Source organism: Pyrus communis, chromosome 14 (genome assembly GCF_041283825.1).
Source record: "Pyrus communis isolate YQ-2024b chromosome 14, ASM4128382v1, whole genome shotgun sequence".
Taxonomy (NCBI): domain Eukaryota; kingdom Viridiplantae; phylum Streptophyta; class Magnoliopsida; order Rosales; family Rosaceae; genus Pyrus; species Pyrus communis.
Genome location: NC_142578.1, coordinates 5,700,056 through 5,723,450, shown reverse-complemented (window position 1 = coordinate 5,723,450; position 23,395 = coordinate 5,700,056). Strand labels below are relative to the sequence as shown.

Below are 23,395 nucleotides of genomic sequence, written 5' to 3'. Positions count from 1 at the left end.
AATGCATGACTTCATTAATATTTTAGAACATGTAAATTTGTCTATTGTCCTTGAATTTGTCAAATCGAGAGTAATTTTTATTCCTTCAAATAGAAAAAAAAAAGAAAAAAAACTCACATAAAAATGTGATAAATTTAGTGGTTCAAGAGCAACTTGTCACAATTTAAACAAATAATCAAATTGAAAGTGGAGAGAAAAATGGAAATGTCATAAACGAGACCCAAACAATCCTCAATTTAAGGGCTCCTTTTCACAACTGTTTAGTGTTGACTTCAGCCCAAAGCATAAAATTCGAGCCCAGAAGCAGTCAGTAATGCCTAAACAGGCTTAACTCTATGTTTCTCTCTTTGTCGCATGTCTCAAAATATTGGTGATATTTACACTTATTTTTATTTTCACATAATTTTTATTGATTTTTGTTTAATAATGAACTTCGATTCATTCGATTTATTGTTCGAAATTTGAGATGTTTGTGTGGAAGGTAAGAGCTTAGCACACGCCGAAGAAGCAGCCATGGTAAGTCCTTTTGCTTTGTTTCCTAGTTTTTGCATTTGAATCCACTTTCTTCGTTTCTGAAAGCAACGAATTTGAAGCAAATTTTTTGTTCGTTCGGAAATAAAAATCAGATTTCTGAAATTCTCGATATGTTCGATTTCTGAATTTTTATGGTGATTTTTTTAGGAGAAGTATTGGAGGGAGCCAAACAACCAGACCAAGTGTAAGCCATTGTCATTATTTTGTAGTTTTCACAAATATATATATATAACTGTTATTAGCACTCCAAAAATTTTATTATACACTTCTCATAAGTATATTTTTTTTTCTAATTATAGAAAATTTGGAGTGCCAAATGAAAATTTTGGAGTGCTAATAACAATTTCTTATATATATATATATATTCTCATTTGGTACGTGAAATTCGAAGTTTGAATTTTATATATATTTATTTTTTTTATATATTATAAGGAAAACTAATGAAAATGACTTGAAAACTTTGACTTTTAACAATAAGGACAAAATAAAGGGTAAAGTGAATAGTATCAAGTTTGACTTTATAATGTAAAAATGTGATTTTTCGTTAAAGTGAACAATACCGCGGACTGTTCGTTAAAACTCCCATTATTATATATGTTAAATCGTAAATCAACCTGCAAAGCGAGGGGCAGCAAGCCATTCCGTCGCTTTTGTGGCGGAGTAGGGCGAACTGCTCAGGCTAAAAACCGCCATTCCAATGGACAGGAAAGGTGGCCGGTGAAATCTGCACAGTTTTATTCTGTACTTGCTTAAGAATGCTGAGAGCAATGCTCTGGTATTAATATTATGCTTTACTTGTATTCGGTTTTCAGTCACTACAGCTTCATATCTGCATGCTAGCTGCATATATGTTATCTGTTGACATATTCTCTAGCCTAAAGGTTCAGATGTGGATTCGCTTAACGTATCTCGTATCCAGGTAAACCAAGCCCGGAAGCAAAGGCGCTGCACATACCGTGCTCATGGCGGAATTAATCGCAAGTGCTTTGGACATCCTGAGACTCAGCTGGCTAGCAGGAAAGAGAAGGGAAAGCTCTACCTCTGCGCAGTGGTGCTTCTTCTTGAACAACGACAGTTGAACATGTCATGAGAGCTGTTGGTACTTTTGTTGTTTCTCGGAGCTTATGTGGAACGTGAAACATGTTTGAACTACTTCAAGTTCAAGCTGTCTGCCTTCGGTGCCCCGACCACATTGTTGCTACAACTTTTACTTATGAATGAAAAATTGTAATGGATGATTGTGATCATGGCATTTGCTTTATGTACAGAAGTTGTTCCCAATGTTCCCAAATCCTATACATTGGGCTGAATTCTCTAGGGTGCAGCTTTTGAGTATGGTACACATTGCACTTCAAGCGGCTCATTTCTGGTCGTTATATGCTTTTGGATTCTTTAAATATATTCACTAGTTAAGTACATCAATTTATGTTTTATGGATGTAATTTAAATTTTCACTACTTCAACTAGCTCAAAGTCCAATGGTTCTCTCGACAATGATCAATTAGTTGTTAGTTTAATGGTACTCGATTTCTAGGTTATTGAGACATGAACAAGTTTGAATTCCCCTATTATCACTTGATAAAAGAAAGGGATTTTTAGCCAAATGGTTTATGAGATTGACATAACTCTTCATTTTGATTCTTGAAATTTATAATCGTTAGAAATGGTTTCTGAATTTGTCCATCATTAATTAATGTGAAAAACCTCCGTTGGATAACATAAAATGATAAAAATATCTTCAATTTTTGTCAAATTATTTTGACGAATTATTTATTAATTGAAAGTATTGTTATGATTTTGGTTCTTGTTTAACATAGATTTTTTACAGAATGACTACTCCTATCGATTTTAATTTTTAGGAAACAAAGTAAGAAGTTACGTTAAATTTAAAGATGATTTTAGATATAAAATCAAAAGAAAATAATGGTTATTTGTCCACACGTTATAATGGTTATTTTCCCGTTTAATAATACAACTTTTGAGCAATTAATTACATTCCCTCTTCTGTCTTGTTCCAGACCAATTAAACATATTTTTCCTACCAACGAAAGAAATTTAATTTTTGTTGATAAGATTTGTCTTATCATTTGACAGTTTCATCCAGCTGCTATGTGACGAACTCAATCCAGGCATTATATTTAGAGCAGGAATGGAGATTGAGTACCATCCTAAGGTTTGTTTCGAGATATTTTTAAAATAGTTGAAACTGTTTTGGATGAAAAAAATTTTCTGGATAAAATTCTTTGTAAAATATAAGTAAACACTGAAAAGGGCTTTTCAAATTCAAAATATTTTGTCTAAAACCCTTTTTAGTAATTTTGTTAAAAATACTTCCAAACGAATACTTAATTTGGAGTCAATTAACACAAAATATTACAGTAAAAACATAAATAAACAAAAAAGTTAATATCTTTATTTTATGAAGCGTTTGGTAACATGTAACTATCACAACACTAATGTTTTTGTGATTGATTTTGAAAGGTTGTGACACATAATTAATGGAAAATAAATTTCTATAAATGGAACTATAGAATATTACCATAATAAATAGAAGAATATTTAAAGACTTTACATGAAAGTAACACAAAAATGTATCATGCAACGATGAAAACCATGCACAATATAAGATCCATTCTAAAGACAAATCGCATTATCCCATCAAAATTTTGACCAATTTTATTCATTTGCACAAGTGAAAAGGTGTATCATTTCAAATACAATTTAAGGGGTTTTATTTATTTTTTTATTTATTTTTAGTATATCAATATTTTTACACAAAGGAAAGTTCGGCTAAGCTACAAAATGGGCAGTCTAATTTGGTATTGAATTCATCATCCACGAGATTTGAACCTAAAACCTATCATTTCTAATACCTTCAATTGAGAGATTTTTCAGCATTTAACATAACAAATCCGAATTTGCTTGTTCATTTTCTTTAATTGTTCGAACAAATTTAAAACCAATGTGCTCGTTTGTGTAGATACAACTCAGCTAACTACGATCAAGAAAATTGTGTAGCCATTAAGAACATCCATGAAACGTTGCTAAATAATGTCTGTTATACCTATTCAATACCCATTAGTATATAAATTATGCACTTTTGTGCATTTTAAAGTGTTTTGCCAAATATAATTGCCACGTTGCATGTCACATCCTGACCCGGTCCCCAACCACAACTCGGGCTTGACTCCACCGTAACACAATATTGTCCGCTTTGAGCCCCGACCACGCCCTCACGGTTTTGTTAGTTGCTGAACTTCGGAGTTCCGATGGAACCCGAAGCCAGTGAGTTCCCAAAAGGTCTCGTGCTAGGTAGGCATGAGAATATACATATAAAGTTTACAGGAACCATTCCCTTGTGCGACGTGAAATGTTACAATCCACCCCCCTTAGTGGCCCGATGTCCTCGTCGGCACACACGCGGCCATGGTTAGGCTCGATTCGGGGTCCTAGTAGACATTCCGTGTCGGGGTGTGTCATTGTAACTCTAGCAACTGACTAAGAAAATTGCTAATGAGATTTTTTTTTAAAGTGAGATTCTTTGCTGCTTTATGTTTTTGTGCTAATTTTTGTGCCAATATTATAAAATATTGATAGTGAGTCTATAGAGATTTCCACTTTTTAGAGAGTCCACTTATCATTTCTCACCGACTAATATAAACTTATCAAACATGCATGAGACACACACTATAATTCTCAATTAATATACTTACATGTCAATTGAGCACGTGAAAAATGTGCATCATTATCTGCTTAAAAATCATAAAATATCTAAGAAAATTGTTATTGACATTTTAAAAATATCATTTTGCATTCCAAACTTTATATAATTAAAAAGAAAAATATATTTATGAGGAATGTAGAATGAAAATTTTAAAGTGTTAATAATAGTTCTCGATATCTAATCATATTAAGAAATGCAATCAACCCAAAATCTCACTTTCCATTGAAATCAAATTTTCAAAAACGTTAAAAAACCATGGGTCCATTGGCAAATAAGAGAAAATTTTCATTATGATTGAAACACGAGTGGTACATTACGTGTTCTCATATATGAGGTGGAAAATTATATTTTTTAAGTTATTAACTTTTTAACACACATATCCCACCATTTGTTTAGTGACACATGATGTACCATCCGTGTTCCGGTCACACTAAAAAATCCCTTGACAAATCAGAATTCAAAGCTCCCTTGCATGAGTGCTCTCCCTACGCAAAACCTTCTCACTTCACCAAGTATACATGCAAGTGCAGCAAGACAACGAGAAATTTTTTATTATGTTCGGAACACATATAACACATCACGTTTCTTTATATAAGTGAAGAAAAATCTTATTTTTAAGTTGTTAATTTTTTGGTGCACACTAAGAGCTGGTTTGGTATTGATGTGCTTTGAAAAAAAGTTATATCTGCTGTGCTGTGAGAATAAGCAGCTGTGAAATAAATCAGCAGAGTGTTTGGTAAACTTTTTTGTAAAAGTGCTTTTGGAAAAAAAAAACAGTATTATAGTGTTTGGTAAATTTTTATGTAAAACAAATGTGAAAAAAACCGGTTTTTCAAAGTTGGGTTTTGCAGCTTCTTGTTTTTGGCTTTTTTTCACCCAAAATAGTGAAAAAAAGCTGAAGCTAAATGTTTATCAAACACAAAAACAACTCTTAATTTTTTTTTATACCAATTTTTTTCAAAATCATTTCAGTACTAAACCAGGCCTACAACATATCTCTAAAGACAAGAAACCCACTAAATTCAAGAAACAAAACCACCTTGTGTCTTTCCCCAGCGCATTTTAGCAAAAGCCACACAGGACCCACTAACCTGCACCGCTTAGCCTGCGCCGTCGTCTACCCCTATAAAATCCAACTCGGGGACATCCATCTTCCATGCACCAACCGAACACAATGAGAAGAAATATATAATATTAATTTTATTTTTTTATCATTTTTTTTAAATAACAGAAAACTATAAATGTAAAAGTACAAAAAAAAAAGACCCATAAAATAATTAAAATCTCTCTCTCTCTCTCTCTCTGTGTTTGTTTCTCTCTCCTCATAGCATCTCTATCAGAGAAAAAGGAAAACGAAGAGAGAGAGCGCCATGGTTTCAACGAGGCGAAGTGGATCTCTCTCCGGAAACAACAGCAAACGATCGTCGTCTTCCGAGGACAAGCCCCCGTCGCCGAAACGACAGAAGGTTCTTCGTTGTTGGAAAAATCGGATTTTTGTTCTTTTCTTTGGGGGGGGAGGGTCAAAGATTGGGTTTTTGGGGGGTGGTGGTGGAATTTTGAGATTTAGGGTTTTGATTGGGTTCGTTTTCGCAGGCGGATAATGGAAGTGCTTCGGAGAAAGCCACTCCCGGGGTGGAGAATTCGAAGGAGCTGTGTACGCCTCCGCCGGCGGCGGCTGCCGATCCCGGAGAATGTGGTCCCGACTATTCTCCGCCCGCCGGAGACGGCGTGACTTCTGGAAAGACCGAAGCTACTGCGCCAGATGTGGCGGTGGCGGCGCCGATCGCGGAAGGTGGGTTCTTGGCGCGCCGACTTTTCATTTCTGTGTTTGTAATTTGTGAATTTTGGGTTTTGAGCTACTGTTTTTCTTGAATTTGGGTTGTGGGGTTCGGGTTCTGGTTGAAATTTGAAGTCTTGGAAATGTTGGTTTGGTGGTTTATGAAGGGTCTTCGCCGGTGGTTGAAAAGCAGCCGAGGAGTTCACTCTCCTATAGTTTCTATCAGAAGCAGAGTCCGAGTTTCGATACGCCTTGGTGCAAGCTTTTGTCACAGTCTGCACTGGTAATTCTTGTTTATATTTTTTTAACTATATTACGAAGTTGAATAATTTGAGCTTCTTGGCTGATTTTCGACTGAACTACTCTTTTGGTGTTTTGCTTCGGTTTTTTTTTTTTTTTTTTTTTTTTTTTTGTTTTTGTTATTGTGGCGCATTTTAATCCTCTTTGTTTTCAACTGCAGAATGTAAATATTTCTATTAGCGCAATGACTTTCACAATTGGTGCAGACAGACAGTGCAATTTTGCTCTGAGGGGTCACACCATTAGTGGGGTTCTGTGCAAGATCAAGCGCACACAGGTATACTTTGAGAACCCTGCGTATAATATTCTGTTGGTACTTTGGTGCATCTGCGCCCAGAGGCATGCAGACGGCAGAAGCTTTCATACCTGTTACTAAGTTGTGATCAGACTATTTTTGTGGAACTGAGATATGGAGCGACCTACTTGGGTGTTGTTGGGTGTTTTTTATATTTTTGACTTCATTAAAATGTGTATGTGACCTCTCGTTGTTTCTGATCAGCGCGATATCGGTGCTGTAGCAATTCTTGAAAATATGGGAAGCAAGGGATCAGTGCAAGTAAATGGGACAAATGTCAAGAAAGGCAACAGTTGTGCGCTTAACCCGGGTGATGAAGTTGTCTTTGGTTCGGTGGGCAACCATGCTTATGTATCCTTCTCTTTCCTGGGTTGCTTACTTATCTGTTCCTTTTTTTTTTTTTTTTTTATATTCTAAACTTAACTTCTTGCGTCACTTTCACTCACTTTTATAACTTACTAGGCCTGTATAAGTGTGTGTCTATATGAATACTTTCCTTAAATTTTATCACCATAGATTTTTCAGCTACTGCTGACTGAGGCTGCAGTTAAGGGTGCAGAGGTTCAAGGCAGTATTGGAAAATTTTTGCATCTTGAAAGGAGGGCAGGAGATCCTTCAGCTGTGGCTGGGGCTTCCATACTGGCTTCTCTTAGCGCAAGGGCAGAACAATCGCGATGGAAGTCCGCAGCTCAAACCACCAGTAAAGTTCACCCGGGTGCTGAGGTACCAGCTCAGTCTATCATTGAAGATGGTACAGAAGTTGAGCTTGATGGCCTAGAAAGCAGCTCAACTCCAGACAGAGCCACTGACAAAGCTGAAGATATCGGAGCAATAGACAAGATTCTTACTCCAGACTGCAACCCCGATTCTAGCATAGAGGCAGGCAATGTAAAACTCTCTGGGATGAATGATTTGCTAAGGCCTTTATTGAGGATGTTAGCTCGATCACCTAGTTATAAACTAAAATTGAGCAAAGGTATCTGTAAACAGGTATTGGAAGAAAGAAACGAGTGGATGAGGGATTCGCAATCAGCATCAACATCAGGCATGTCTCTTCGGTGTGTTGCATTTAAAGAAGGCCTTCATGCAGGAATTCTTGATGGCAAAAGCATAGATGTCTCCTTTGATAACTTCCCATACTATTTGAGGTATTACTTTTTTCTTTTGATAAACAAGACTTGTTTGTTTATTTATTAGAATGGCCGTGTAATATCTGCTTTGTGAATGAATCGTTTCTTTTGTTCTTCTGAAAGAACAATCATAATTTTGTACTCTCTTAGGTATTCATCCCCATTTATCTTTACATCTATAAATTAGAATCTAGATATGAATATGTGAATCTACCTCTCTCTTTTGGAAGTACTTTGCTCTCTATTCCCAACTATTTCTTTTATCATCTAATGATTTATAACGCTCAAAGTTCTCTTATACTTGGAGAGATTTGTAGGGATGTGAATCAGCTAAGTGGATCATATTGAATAAAAACAATGTGGTTCTTTTCTTTGTCAATTTTTTTTGGTTGACACTGCAAACTGTGAACCCAATTTATTGGTTCACTCTCTAGTCATGCTTTTATGTGTTACGTAGCTTCAGTGTATGATTTTCGTTAGTGGTTGTGGTAATTATGAAAATGATACTTCTAAGTGATATAGTTACTATTCTGACATGCCTTTTCTTTTGCTATTGATTATTACACCGTGTGATTGTTAAATTCAAAGATGTACTTGTCATTGAGTTCATATTGTTCTCTTATTTCAGTGAGAATACGAAGAAAGTTTTGATTGCAGCCTCATTTATACACTTGAAACATAAAGAGCATGTGAAGTATACCTCAGAGCTTACAGCTGTGAACCCTCGCATTTTGCTCTCTGGTCCTTCAGGTGTGGATATAACAAATTAAATTTAAAATAAGGCATTTATGATACATAGGATTTGTTCCCACAATTGAGAATGTTTGTTCCTGAATGCCTTTTCTAGGGTCTGAGATATATCAGGAGATGTTGGCAAAGGCTCTTGCGCAGTATTTTGGGGCTAAGTTGCTCATATTTGATAGCCACTCTTTTTTGGGTGTAAGATAAACAAAACCTCCTTGACATTCACTCAACTTCTTCTTTGTAGTATACTTCCATCTTCTTGTGGTATGGAGACTAATTTAATCATTTTGTTTTTGTTCCATGGCGTATAAATTGTAATACTTTTGCTCTTCGTCTTACCAATATTCTATTTTTGACATCTATTTTTTGTTTATTATACTTTCCGTAGCTAATTAGTGGGAATTATCAATAACAAATGTTCAATAGGGTTTATCATCAAGGGAAGCTGAGCTGCTCAAGGATGGATTGAATGCAGAAACACTCTGCAGCTTGACCAAACAAAGTCCTGCACTGCCAGACTTGGCTAAGAACACTGATCTGTCAGCTTCTGAGACAGAGGCACCGGGATCGTCAAATGCACCTTTGAATGACATGGAATCCCAACCAAAGATGGAGACTGACACCCTACCCTCTTCCTCAGGGACATCGAAGAATTACTTGTTTAAAATAGGTTTGCCACTTTGCAGGACTTTCAGTTGCTCTTTTTCAATTTAAAAGTTTGCCTTTTTTCTAATTTTGTTTTAAAATTTATTTGTATATAATTTGGCGTGATTTCTTATAAACTACAATGTGCAGGTGACAGAGTAAGATTTATTGCTTCATCTTCTGTTGCCTTGTATACTACATCATCTTCTTCACGGTATATTTCTTATAAACAGTTCAGTAGGGCTGTTTTTTTATCCTTTTATTTAACTGACGCTTTTGTCTTCTGATGATATGCATTGATTAGAACTGAACTCGATTCCTCTATCTATAAATTTCCTACTGTACTGATGTAATGTTTAAGTTTAAGCTGTATATCACACAATTTTGATTAAGAGTAGATTCATCTACCAGTTGTTTAATTGATCTGATCCCTGCAATTTTGAAACCGTTTGGTCTGTATCCTGTTGTTTTTTTACTGTAAGAGGTGCATAAAACTTATAGTGTATGATGAATTTTGGGTTTTGTTCCTTGGGATATTGGTATTCTCTTATATCAGTTGGTTGTTACTTTTTTTGGAATATTTACTGTTAATAATAGTGGAATGTAAATTTGTAACGTATACTGATATCACTATTTCTTCTCTATGTAGTTATGTAAGCTTCTAACATGCATTTACATGGAGCATCAGTTACAACTGAGTATACTATTGTATCATGTTATCAGAGTGTAAACTTTGGTTGTCCCTATTATAAAGGCGGTCCACCTATGATATTGCACTAATGCTGGTACATATGCTATGCCACTGGTTATGCAGGGGCCCTGTGAGCGGAATGCGCGGAGAGGTTGTGCTGCTTTTTGAGGAAAATCCTTTTTCAAAAGTCGGTGTAAAGTTTGATAAACCAATACCTGATGGTGTTGATCTGGGGGGTCTATGTAAAGGCAATGGGTACTTCTGCAATGGTATGTATTTGCAGTTGTAGACAGCTTTTTCCTTCTTTAAGTCAACACACATGCACACATATATATTCGAAACCTTGCTTATCCCCTCTTCTTGTAGTCTCTGAACTTCGATTGGAAACCCCGGGCGCAGAAGATTTGGACAAATTACTTATCAACACATTGTTTGAGGTGGCATATCTTCCATTCCATCATAGACTGATTTTCCTTTTTTCTTTTGGTTTGACTGTGTCATCTTCTTATGAGTTTTTATCTTCTCTTAAAGGCTGTACTAAGTGAGAGCAGAAATTCCCCTTTCATTTTGTTCATGAAAGATGCTGAGAAGTCCCTGGTGGGGAATTCCGATTCATTTTCTACATTCAGAGCCAGACTTGATAAGCTTCCAGATAATGTGGTTGTAATTGGTTCTCATACTCAAACTGACAGTCGCAAGGAGAAGGTAATATTTATGTTGGTTTTGCATATATTTTGTGTGCAATTTGCTCTTTAATCCTATATCACAATAACACATTGTGAGAATGTAATATAATCTTATAGCATACTTGAAACGAAAAAAATGGAACATTGGAAAGGAATTTGAAATGTACAAGCCTAGCCATAGCATCATGCTTATGTATTTATCTCCGAAAGATACGTGATTCAGTGATAATGGAGAAGAAATGAATATTTAGATGCTGGATTTATGCTAGTCTAAATACTCTTTAGAACTGCTTTCGAATTTCTTTTATGATATATAGAACCATCCTTCCCTATGTTTTAGACAATGCCATCCACAACATGTTTTGCTACCATTTCTTAGCCACTCTAGATAATGTCTCCCCTGCTGAAGCCCAATATTTTGAGCCAGTAATAGATATAAAGTAACACAACTGATAATGATTAACTCAATGGCATTAGATGTAACCATGGTATATGGATTAAGTGTTAAAAACTGGTGGCAGTTAAATTGTTAGAAAGCAGGGGAAGCCTGTATAAATAACACTGTTTGAAGTCAAGTATTATGTGCTTAAAATTGAATGCTTATTTAGCTGCTTCTTTGAACTTCGCCCATTCTTCCAGTCGCACCCTGGTGGTTTGCTTTTCACAAAGTTTGGCAGCAATCAAACTGCTCTTCTTGACCTGGCTTTCCCGGTAATGTTCATACACCTCTAACATGTGCATTTGCTTGTGTCTTTCATTCCCCCCTTTTTCTTCTAATCCTTTTGCATAGCAGCTTAGTTGAATTATCTCCGCCTTAAAATTTTGGTATTTCTGGATGGTGGCCTTTTGCTGTTTTGAGTGTGGATTATTTTTTATTACAGGATAGTTTTGGAAGACTACATGAGAGAGGGAAAGAAGTTCCCAAGGCGACAAAACTTCTGACTAAACTCTTTCCCAATAAAGTTACCATTCATATGCCGCAGGTTTGTATATTGCTTCCTGTTACATATAGGTTTCTTTTTTCCTCTTTGTGGGGCTTTCCTTATTATGCTATGGACATTGCAGGATGAAGCACTTCTTACCTCGTGGAAGCAACAATTGGATCGAGACGTTGAAACCCTAAAAATGAAGGGAAACTTGAATCACTTGCGTACTGTGAGTTTTTTTTTTTTTTTTTCTTTTATTTTTTCTGGCTGCACTCAAAGTTGTTTCTTATCATATATCTGGACTTTTTCCTTGGACACTGTGTAGTTAGGTCCATTTTTGTGATAGTTTGGGAATTCAGTTGCTTTATCTTTTTCTAGCTTGAAGAAATCATATGATGATATTCAAATCCTTGTTTTGGAGGTTAAAATGTGAATTCTTGGGCAGTTTTCTGTGTATGCCCTTTTCTGGACACATATACCATGAGTTTGGGATGGCAACCCCTTTTCTGGACACACATATATCTTGTGCCAACCTTACTGGTACCTGGAATGCTTCATCCCAAAACAATATAATTCAAGACAGAAAATTTAAGCAGTCAATCCATTGTAAGGGTGGCTTTTGTAAATCGTAGTTGCCCTTTCAAGCTGAATGGTTTTGGTTACTGGTCAAGTGTGGCTGAACCTGCTTACATATGAGTCCAAATGCAATTACCTGGGATCTGACAACTATACTGTTAGTGCTGAGATCTGACAAATTTGTTGTTTAATTCTGTTGTGGTAGTTTAACGTTGTACTTTGATTGTATATCCTTTGACCTTTAACGTTATTTACAAACCATAATGGTTAGTGGTCCAGCACTTCTTTGCTAAATCTGTTCAAATGCCATGAAGATCTTAAATAAATTTAACATGAATTAAACAATTGACATTATTTATCCAAAGGAAAAGTGAAAACTCTGACAGAAGAAAAACAATTTCATTGGTCCAAACTTACTATTTTTAATTTACTTTTTATTTTTGTTCATTGAAGTGTATGATTACAGCTGGTGAGTTTCAAAATGATAATCAAGGTGCATTTTTCTATATATAGGTTCTGGGTCGATGTGGACTGGAATGTGAAGGACTTGAGACACTATGCATCAAGGATCAAACACTTACAAACGAAAGTATGCTCTTTTCATGATACATCAAGATGCCATTAGCTGCTCAAGGTTCTGTACTTTTTGTGTTATCTTTTGTGACTTATGTATTATCTCATATGTTGCAGGTTCAGACAAGGTAGTTGGATGGGCTTTAAACCATCATTTAATGCAGAATCCTGAAGCTGATCCAGAAACAAAAGTTGTTCTGTCTGCGGAGAGGTAATTAACAGATTATTTATTGCCATCTTCGTGAATAATTGTTAGCTGAAATTTCAGTTATTGGATGGATATTACACAGTAATGCCATGTTGCAATTCTGGCAGCATCCAGTATGGACTTGAAATTTTACAGGCTCTCCAGAATGAAACGAAGAGTTTGAAGTCTCTTAAGGTAGGTATCTGACTTTTCTTTCTCCAACTTGTATGACCACTTTTTTATCTTTTTTTTTAGGGGAGTTATCCCTTGATCTCAATTTGCTCTTCCTTCTGCCTGTAAGGCAGAACTCTATGTTAATCGTCAATAATGATTTTTTTGGTTGAAATCAGGATGTTGTTACGGAAAATGAATTTGAGAAAAGGCTTTTAGCTGATGTTATTCCACCTAGTGACATTGGAGTTACATTTGATGATATTGGCGCCCTTGAGAATGTGAAGGATACATTGAAGGAGTTGGTGATGCTTCCTTTACAAAGGCCAGAGCTTTTCTGCAAGGGGCAATTGACCAAGGTAAAATGTTTTGTCTGCATTGAGAGAAAATATGCTTTTTTATTTGATTTCTCTGAACATTGTATGGCTGGTATATGCGTGTGAGTTTTAATGTTGATTATATAGTTCTGGTATCTCTCATCTCCACTTTAGTGTGCATGAAGTGCTGGTTATCATCTATGAACTTGTTTATTTTTCAGTACTATGTTGGCACACTATCAAATATGAGTATTGTAGCCCTATGGTGACGAGTGTTTATGATCGTGATTTTATGTCCTCTCTATGCAGCCTTGCAAGGGTATCCTTTTATTTGGTCCCCCTGGAACAGGCAAGACAATGCTTGCTAAGGCTGTGGCTACGGAAGCTGGTGCAAACTTTATCAATATATCCATGTCAAGCATCACATCGAAGGTTGGCAATTTAGATAGTTTGACTATGGTCTAATTTTAGAAGTTGATTGCATCTCACAATTTTAAGCAATGTCTTCTTCGGTGCAGTGGTTTGGTGAGGGTGAGAAATATGTGAAAGCTGTTTTTTCGCTGGCCAGTAAAATTGCGCCTAGTGTTGTTTTCGTAGACGAAGTAAGGTCCTTTTAGTTCTCAAGGAATTTACTTATTTTGGGTTGTTTTCTTTTAATTGAATTCTCACATTATTTGAGCTTGTAATAGGTGGACAGTATGTTGGGCCGACGGGAAAATCCAGGTGAGCATGAGGCAATGCGTAAGATGAAGAATGAATTCATGGTAAATTGGGATGGTTTACGAACAAAAGAAGCGGAGCGAGTTCTTGTACTGGCAGCCACTAATAGGCCCTTTGACCTTGATGAGGCTGTCATTCGAAGACTGCCGCGCAGGTAAGTATCATGTCCAAATCGAAACAATAGCACCTTATATATGAGTACACATTCTCCACTTGTTGTGTTTGCCCCATCAACTGACACATTTCTTGCCTTCTTTTTTTATTAAATGATGTCAAGTTATTTATAATTAGCCTTCTTCTGCAGGTTGATGGTAAATTTGCCAGATGCTCCAAATAGAGCAAAAATATTGAAAGTCATACTGGCAAAAGAGGACTTGTCTCCCACTGTTGATTTTGATGCGATTGCAAGCATGACGGATGGGTATTCAGGAAGTGACCTCAAGGTGATTAATTTAATATTATTCATTTTGATAGTTGAAGCTTTCGTTAAATCTATGATTCTATATCAATAATTGTTATTATGTTGCAGAATCTTTGTGTAACTGCCGCACATCGTCCAATTAAAGAGATTTTGGAGAAGGAAAAAAAGGTTCGTATTTTGTTTCTTTGGCCTTAGAGCAAACTTGGCATTAGATTTTGTCTTGGTTGTTGATGATGTGTGTCCAAGTGTTCTTTATTTTCTTGTGCAATGTTAGGCAGTCACTCTAAGCGACTGCTGATGGTAGACCCACTTGGATCAATTTATGTGTCCTAGATTTCCAAACAAATTTGAAATTGCCAACTCTCATCTTTCGAGTTTTACTCCGCTATTACCAGCATTAGAAGTCATCGTTTATATCATCTCTCTCTCTCTCTTGAAAACAAAGAACTGATTTTCCATGGTGAGGACCAAAATAAAACAAAGAGACATCTCTACATTGTTTTTCTAAACAAAGAAACTCCTTTTTTTCTAGTCGACAGAAAGCCCAATTTTATTTTTATCATTTTTCAGGTTCAACTTTGAAACTAGTTATTTTGATTTTCTTTCTGTTGATTTATTTCATTTCGAATCCAAGTTCCACAATCCCCTTAAAACCTGGGGAAAATCAGGGACATCTTTTATTCTTATGTGTCTGCTGGTGACAGCTATGGCTCCATAAACCACCTCCCTTCCAATGGCCGTGGCTCTATCAAAATAACAAACTTGGTTTGAATCACATCAGTGGTAGACTGATTTGTTTGATGTAGGAGAAAAAAAATTTAAGGAGATAAAAATGACATTAAATCCTGGTAGAGGCGTAAAAAGGACGAGGAATTCAGTTATTGAATTTCAATTTCTCTTGAGAGTTTTGAAAGACGCGTAGTTTGCTCCTAAGGAGACTATCCATGGCAGTCGAACCATTTACATTGCTCTATTTTTTTTTTGCGGGGTCAAATAGCCAGTTGATTTGTAGAGAAGGTATGATCTAATACATTCTACTGATGACAGGAGCATGCTGTAGCCGTAGCGGAAGGTAAACCTGTTCCATCTTTGAGTGGCAGTGCTGATATACGGCCTCTGAACATGGATGACTTCAAAGATGCTCACGAACGGGTAAGATGCAGCCTCAATTTCCATTCCGTATCTCTCCTCCCGCAGTATTGTGCTTTTGTTTTCTAAACTTGTTTTGTGGAAATAGGTATGTGCTAGTGTTTCATCGGAGTCCGTGAACATGACTGAGCTTGTACAATGGAACGAACTTTATGGCGAAGGGGGTTCAAGAAGAAAGAAGGCCCTTAGCTACTTCATGTGAAGGCTTCTGCTGTAGAAAAAGGGTTTTTCCTTTTCCTTATCAATTTTTTTTATTTTCTTTTACAATTTTCCCTCCCATAAATTTCTGCAGTTCTCGTAGAGCCCGAAGTAATTTTTGCCTCCATCTTAGTTAGGGCTTTGTGGAGAATCATCTTGTCTGTAAAATGAAATTCGGTTTATCAAGCTGCTTTTCTTGCCCCTTTAGTTCGACGGTGGCGGGCACAAGGGAAGCAAAAGCCTTCTAAACAGAAGCGGCTTTGGCTTCACCACTTGTGTTTTGTTCCCCATCCTCTTTCTGTCTGTTAATTCCAGTTCAAAGACGGAATGACCATATGTGCATATAGTCATTTTTTATTGCGCTCGTCGGAATTGAACGATAAGCAGTTAGTAACCATTGACATTTTCTGTATTGTGTATTAGATGCTGCCTCAGCAGGTTTCTTTCGGGTCTCTCGTCTCACATTAGTTATATTACTTTACTGCAGTATTTTTCTTCAGATATGTCATAATTTTAATGTTGAAGGTTGTTGGATTAGCATAAGCTTGTTAGCGTTCGCTAATCGAACCTCGCTTTGCTTGCTGTTTTAACACGAACTGCACCTCTGGCAATAAAACTTACCGGTAGGAAAAGTTATGATTCAGGTATTTTATAGGTTAAATGGTGATTTGCATGAAGGAGAAGTTGCTCCAAGAGTAGCAGCAGCCAAGCAATATCCTTGCGTATGTGATGTCGGGTGTCCAAAATCAAGAGTCCAGTTCCTAATATTACGTGGATTCCAATTATGTTCCTTTCCAATTAGGCTTTTTAGCTAAAATGATCTTTGAAGATGGCGAAACTCCTCACTTTGGTATATGAAAATCACAAAAGTAGCCTTGATTTTTGTCAAATCATTTCGGCCCATTGTTTATTATATTGCGGTATTTTTGTCATTTTAGACCTTATTTAACAAAGATTTTACATATAAGAACCAAATGATTAACGGTTCACAAACTTAAGAAATACTTTTACCGATTTCAAATCTCAATAACCTAAGTGAGGAGTTATGCCCATCTTAATGATCATTTTGACTTAATTTATGAGCAAATACAAGAGTGATCCATAATTTTAATCATCTTTTTTTTACTTTTTCTTTTTAATTTTGATTCCGATTACAAATAAATAAACATATCACATAAATTGCGATTAGTCTTAGTTGGGCTTATGCCACCAATTTCACCGTAGCACAATAAAAACCCATGCCTACGATTTCGACAAAAAAAAAAACAAAAAAGGGTTACTTTGTCATTAACATTTGCAGTCCGTACAAATAAAAAAAATTAACCCAGTAGGTTGTTTAACTTTAATCCTTCGAGAATATTGAAATTTAAAATAAATTTGATGTTAGATTATGTATTGATTATAATTTCTTGATGCGTTCTTAATTCAAAACAATCAATGTGCATTGTATTTAATCTATCCCATTAAATATTTAAAGGGAGGTTTAACAAAACACTCCCAGTATTATTCACTTTTAACGAAAAACCACATTTATATATTTTCCTGGTACTATTCACTATACCTTTAAAGAAGACTTTTCATTAAAAGGAAAGTTTTTTTGGACTTTTCGTTAGTTTTTCTATATTTAAATGTATTAATATACAAATTTTAATTTATTTTTTGACCAAAAAAGAGTGTTTTTTTATATTTTTTTATCAATTGTATTTAACATTCTTCAAACTTGAAAGACTCAATTAATGTACCTAAATATTAATACCGAAATGTATTATATTGAATTAATGTATTTAAATGTTAGTACCAAAATGTATATACCGAAGTATATGCACCGAAATGTATTATATTAAATTAATGTACCTAAATGTATGTACCAAAATGTATTATATTGAATTAATGTACCTAAATGGTTGTATCGAAATGACACCCTGATAAAAAATTAGAGCATGCTGGCCATCACGTGAGGGTGACATAGCCAAGTGCACAATGCGGAAGCAAAAGAGTGAAAATATGAGAAAAATAAAGTCGACAAAATAATTAATAATAAAAAGATCAGTGAGTGCTAGTGACGAACATGGAAGGAAAATGCAAAGTAGAAGTTCGAGTATCCTAGGTGCAGTCCATAATAAACAGACACTACATAAGTGATAACTAGAAAGTCTTACATGGAGGGTGCTTGTCAGAAATGCCTCGATACCTTTTTCGTCACCCAAGTCCTCGCTACCTAAAACCTGGAGGGGTGCAAAACAGAAAACATGAGTGGGCAAAAACAAAGCTTTTCAAAATCATTTCATTCACAAAAGTTATAACCCCTCTCTGTAAAACCTATATACTTTCCAGAAAATACCATACGTACTTGTATATCAAATCATGCAAAAATGATAAAGCTCAAATATGCCATGTCAGAAATATCCAATCAAACAGTATAAGCATCAAGCAGATGAGATAAAGCAAATCATGATATGCCGGTGATATCAATACGTCAGCCGGAATCACCTAAAGTGACCTGTACGGCTGAAACTATAGCTCCTCAACCACTATTCTGCACACGAGTTGGAACCACTTATAGTGGTCTGTACGACAGGCTGGGTGTAAATAAATACGCTCTAGTGCTACGATCACGTGAAGGCTATGCGAAGTATCGCAAGTCACCTACGAGTTGGAACCACCTAAAGTGGTCTGTATGACAGGCTGACACCTGCCTAGGATCCAAGGTGAGCGTACGGTGCGGGAGGTGAACAATAACGTGAAGGCTAGGCCATACTCTAGTGGAGCACAATCACCGAGGTGCAGGACTATAAGCTATAACTTAATCTCATCAACACCACATCTATTACTAACAACATACTCACTTGACTTACCTGAGCGTCTGCGGCACCAAAGCATAACCAACACAATCACAATAATAATAACGACGATATTCGACATGGCATTTCAATTATAAAACCATTTAAAATGTAGTTTCTGGAAAGATACCAGTCAATATATATATATATATATTGAAAACAAAAGCCCACTCACTGATACGTAGAAGGGTCGTAAGCCCTGAGCCTTGCGTGGCTGCACTCGTCCTCCGGATAGTCCTCACCTATATGCGAAACAACTATAAAAACGTCAATTTAACGCACATAACCAACCTTAGGTAATAACTTCTCATACATTGCTCAAATGGGGTGTTTGAATATACCAACGTGCTCTACTCAACCTCACAAACATCCCCATATTTTAAAAATAATTTTCTGACCTCCCACGCGCCGCCATGCACGAGCACGTGCCTGGCACACGTGTGGAACCCCAACGGCGTTAGGGAATATTCCGTTAAAACCCTAACAGACGTTAACGACCATTACTTGACGCCGTTAGAATATTCTGTTAACTATGACTGAATATTCTCCTTCTTCTCCGGTGAACCTCGCCGGTCGTCGTCGTATGCAACTCGAATTTCGCCGAAAAATGAGAAAAACTTCAACCTTTAATATCTTCTTCATTTCTCAACCAAATTCTATGAAATTTGTACCAAAATGAAGCTTACAACGAGTAGAACAAAACTTTACCACTTTGGGGGCCCAAAACCAACGGAATCTCACCAGAAAAACTCACGATATTCCGGCCAACCTTGCAACTGCTTGAAATTGGGCTTCCCGACGTCCAAAACACTTCAAAATTGTTCCTCGAGCTTCGTGAGAAGGTTCTAAAGCTCCTAAAAACTTCTAAAAACCTCACGAACACGTGTGCATGAACAGTGCTCCAATTCGGGGTTCCTTGGTTCTCGGGTTTCTGAAGGTCTCACGTCCTAAAAATGGTATGGATGAGTTCCTGGGCTTGCAAGGAGTCCAAAACTAACCATCAAACCTTCGATCCGTGCGTGGAAAGTTAGTTTGAAGTTCGTCCGTACGATGAGGAAGAAAAATGGAAGAAAGTTCAAGAGAGAAGCGAGAGAAGGAAGTCACGGGGGAAGGATGGGTGTGTGAATATGTGTGGTCCAGATGAGTTCACAACAAAAAAAAAACAAACAAAACACCCTACAACGCAAATTAACGTCCAAGGGCAAAATCATCTTTTCACACCCACGGTACAAGAAAAATCAGGACGGGCTGTCACACGAAATGTATGTACCGAAATGTGTGTACCTAAATCTATACACCAAAATGTATTATAATGAATTTAATGTATCTAAATGAAGAAAACAAAGTACATCGAAATATATTGTATAACATAAATTAGTTTATCTAAATATTTACAACAAAATATATTACGATAAATGAAATGAAAATGAAAATTATAATGAAATAAAATTAATACATTAAAAATTAGGAAGAAAAAGAGAAATAATAAAAAAAATCAAAATATAATTAATAAATGAGGTTATTAATGTATCAAAAGACTAAAATTAGATTTTGATCTTACTCATGATTTTAATCTAAAAATCATCTTTGCCAAGGATTAAAATGAAGTTTTCTATTTAAAAAATATATAAGAAATGATGTCTGATGGATGATGGCACAAAAGTGTGGGTTTTCAAAACCTAATAAATTAAATTGTCCACTTGCTGCACACTTAAACCAACTTTCTTGGTTTCCAACGCACACAACCCACAAGGTTAATCAGAAGGACAAGGATTGTCTACCCTTCTACTTCTGGTGCCCTCCCGTGCCCTTCTGTTTTGTGTGGTCATGATTAAGTCACGTCAACATTTTGTATTGTTTTTTTCATAGAGATAATAAGACAAAAATGAATAATAATATAAAATGTTGGCGTGGCTTAACCATGACCACACAAACAGGAGGGCATCGGAAGTGGAAGGGCAGACAATCCTTGTCCTTCTGATTAACCTTGTGGGTTGAGGTCCATGTTAAATGCCTACGTGGCCTTGCATTTTGGTAATTTCATTACTATTGAGAATAAAATACGATAAATCATGGAACAGAACGTCACAACCTATTTTTCACATCCCGACCTATTTGTCACATCCCGGACTCTATTCCACCTAGCACGATATTGTCCGCTTTGGGCCCCGACCACGCCTCACGGTTTTGTTTCTGGGAACTCACGCGAACAGAACTTCTCAGTGGGTCACCCATCATGGGATTGCTCTCGCGCGCTACTCACTTAACTTCGGAGTTCTTACGGAACCCGAAGCCAGTGAGCTCCCAAAATGCCTTGTGCTAGGTAAAGATAGGAATATACATATAAAGCTTACAAGATCCACTACCTTGGGCGATGTGGGATGTTACACTATTTGTCAATTTCTAGCTAAAAAAAAAAAATGGAAGTGGAAAATCTGATAGGAGCAAGAATTATTGTTTAATTTACTTAGAAAATAAAGGCATGGATCATACAGTCCAAATGAATGGATCGTTCACAGCTCTAAACGGCAATAAAATTGTCATTTTTTAAAGATCAATAAACAATTTGTTGGTGCCATTATCTTTTAGCATGTTTTTGCTTGAAGCTTTGCTAATGCCCCCACCTCAGATACCGACTCATCAAGTTTTTTTTTTTTTTTTTTTGGACAAATACTCATTAAGTTTTAAAAATGGTCTAATTCATATTAATTACTATCTTGGTAGAAGAATGAGATCATTTAGTTTAATTCAATAATATTATTCGGACTTTGCAAAGTATAAGTTTTGCGATTTAATATATAGACGGCATGGCTCAGACTGGTTTTTAGAAAAATAAAAGATAAGTTTTGTGATTTAATATAGATGGCATGGCTCAGACCATTTTTAAAAAATAAAGTAAATACTAAAAATACCCCGCACCTACCCCCAACCTTTGTTCATATCCAAAAAAATTTTAAACTGTAAAGATTTATTTATTTATTTTTATACATGTGGCTAGAATTTAAGATATCTTATTTGCAATTGAAGAGAAATACTATTAAAGCATAATACTAACTAGAGAGAAATCTTTAGTTCGAGCCGAGGAAAATTGTTAAGGGTAAAAGGTAAAATGTAGCTATAGCCTATACATCATGGCTCCTCAAAGATTGAAACAAGCAAAATTATATAGTAGATATAGTGTCCCAAAATATTTAAGGGAAGGGAAGCTAGGGTGACAAGATGTTACCGCGTTCATTCTAGACTTTATTTATTTGTACTAAGGCTTATTTTATTGCTACGCCTCTTAGAATTCAATTTTAATTTCATTATGCCATCTGAAATTCAACAGTTATTACTTTACTCTTGAAAATTCAAAATTCGCTCAACTTTGCCCCCTAGAACTCGATTTTTTGATACCATTTTGTCCCATGAAACAAAAAACTCATCATTTTACACTATAAACTTAAATTCGCCTCACATTGCCTTAATTATATTAATTCTGTTATGAGGGTTTGAATTGGGTGCACTAGACTAATCAAATTTTTTTTTCTCTACAACTCAAGCATAGCAACCCAAAAATTTCTAATTCTTAATTTCTTCTTTTAACTAATATTTTCTTATTGTTGATTGTTAACACAGTGGAGATTTATAATCAAATTCATTGGCACATGTTGCATATTTTTATTGGGTGGCAGGCCCCTCATATGTTCCAGGAGTGACTTCTGAGTTTCAAGAAGAAGAGAGTCCACAAGTTTCAAAAAATAAAGTTGTGACTTTTGAGTTACATTGAGTAAAGTAAAATCAAAAATCGAATTTCAAGGATGTACCCAAAAATAAGCCTTGTACTAATGCCATCAAACTTCATACACAAGCTTTATGCATGGCAACCTTGTTTGTCACTGAACCTCTTTTTAACTACTTATGAACAAGAAAAATCTAAACCATCTGTCTGCTACAAAACAATTATATGATGCCTATTGTGTTATTAATAAATAGTTTATATCTATTCTTAAAGTGATGTTTTGATAATTATTTCAGTTGTTAGTTTCTTTTATTAAAATGAAATTATTTGGTAAGTATTCTCTATTTTCATACCAAACCATGTCAAATTTTCAAAACTAAAAAAAAAAAAAAAAAAAAAAAAAAAAAAAAGAAGAAAAAAGCTTTCAAGTCTTGAAAAAATTAAAACTGATAATAGTTACGAAACAAGTTTTTTAAAATAAAAACCAAAAATGCTTAGAGAGTATGATCCCTCATCGAGTAGAGAAGAGGGACATTACTTTTCACATTGTCAATTAATTTTATGATGGAACATAAATTTTTTTTTTTTTTAAATAAAATAGTTATCAAACAACTCCTAGGTAAACAAAATGTGAAATCAGTAGATTGAAAATTGTATTATGATGTATGTATCTAGTCTAAGCACTCCTCTGGCTTTTTTGTGTTAAATTTATGAATGATCTAACCATTAGTGTTTTATATATATGTACTAGCACAGGTCACACACTCTATGTGTGAGAAATCTCTTTTTTTTTTATATTATTCTCAAACATTGTTTTTTAAAATAAATTTGGTAGGAGTTATGCAGCCATAAAAAAAAAAGTGTTGGCGGTTTGGGGGGGGGGGGGGAGGGAGGGAGAGAGAGAGAGAATTTAGAGGGTAGTGATAGAGTGACATGGCTGTGAGGTTTAAAAAGAAACAGCTAAAAGTTGTTTGTTCGAAATAACTTTAATGCCCCCATTTTTTTTCAGTTATGTAGTAAAGGTTATAATTGTAATTTCATTGGCTTTTAGTTGACAAAGTGAGTTATAT

At 35.6% G+C, this 23,395-nt stretch overlaps 2 protein-coding genes across 4 annotated transcripts in view; one reads left to right on the top strand and one right to left on the bottom strand.

Moving 5' to 3' along the window:
* The window catches only part of LOC137712948 (SNF1-related protein kinase regulatory subunit gamma-1), a 52,404-nt gene extending 46,851 nt beyond the window's left edge, over positions 1 to 5,553 (bottom strand). The window contains exon 1 of the mRNA XM_088684164.1: positions 5,538 to 5,553. The gene's annotated coding sequence lies outside the window, so the exon portion shown is untranslated. The remainder of the gene's footprint in view (positions 1 to 5,537) is intronic.
* On the top strand, positions 5,542 to 16,210 carry LOC137712665 (uncharacterized). Of its 3 annotated transcripts, none has more exons than XM_068451792.2 (28): positions 5,542 to 5,724; positions 5,852 to 6,050; positions 6,203 to 6,318; positions 6,496 to 6,612; positions 6,835 to 6,981; positions 7,147 to 7,509; positions 7,621 to 7,778; positions 8,389 to 8,510; positions 8,608 to 8,699; positions 8,931 to 9,174; positions 9,300 to 9,363; positions 9,964 to 10,109; positions 10,207 to 10,277; positions 10,372 to 10,545; positions 11,166 to 11,237; positions 11,408 to 11,509; positions 11,592 to 11,681; positions 12,542 to 12,617; positions 12,719 to 12,812; positions 12,917 to 12,983; positions 13,139 to 13,318; positions 13,586 to 13,708; positions 13,795 to 13,878; positions 13,966 to 14,150; positions 14,301 to 14,439; positions 14,526 to 14,585; positions 15,465 to 15,569; positions 15,655 to 16,210. In XM_068451792.2, the coding sequence occupies exons 1-28, from the start codon at positions 5,629 to 5,631 to the stop codon at positions 15,766 to 15,768; spliced, it is 3,600 nt and encodes a 1,199-aa protein (XP_068307893.2). In that variant the 5' UTR covers positions 5,542 to 5,628; the 3' UTR covers positions 15,769 to 16,210. The 3 variants fall into 3 exon arrangements, with proteins under 3 accessions (XP_068307893.2, XP_068307892.2, XP_068307890.2); XM_068451791.2 differs by having other exon boundaries at positions 7,147 to 7,518; XM_068451789.2 differs by having other exon boundaries at positions 7,147 to 7,778.
* Positions 16,211 to 23,395: the final 7,185 nt, after the last annotated feature.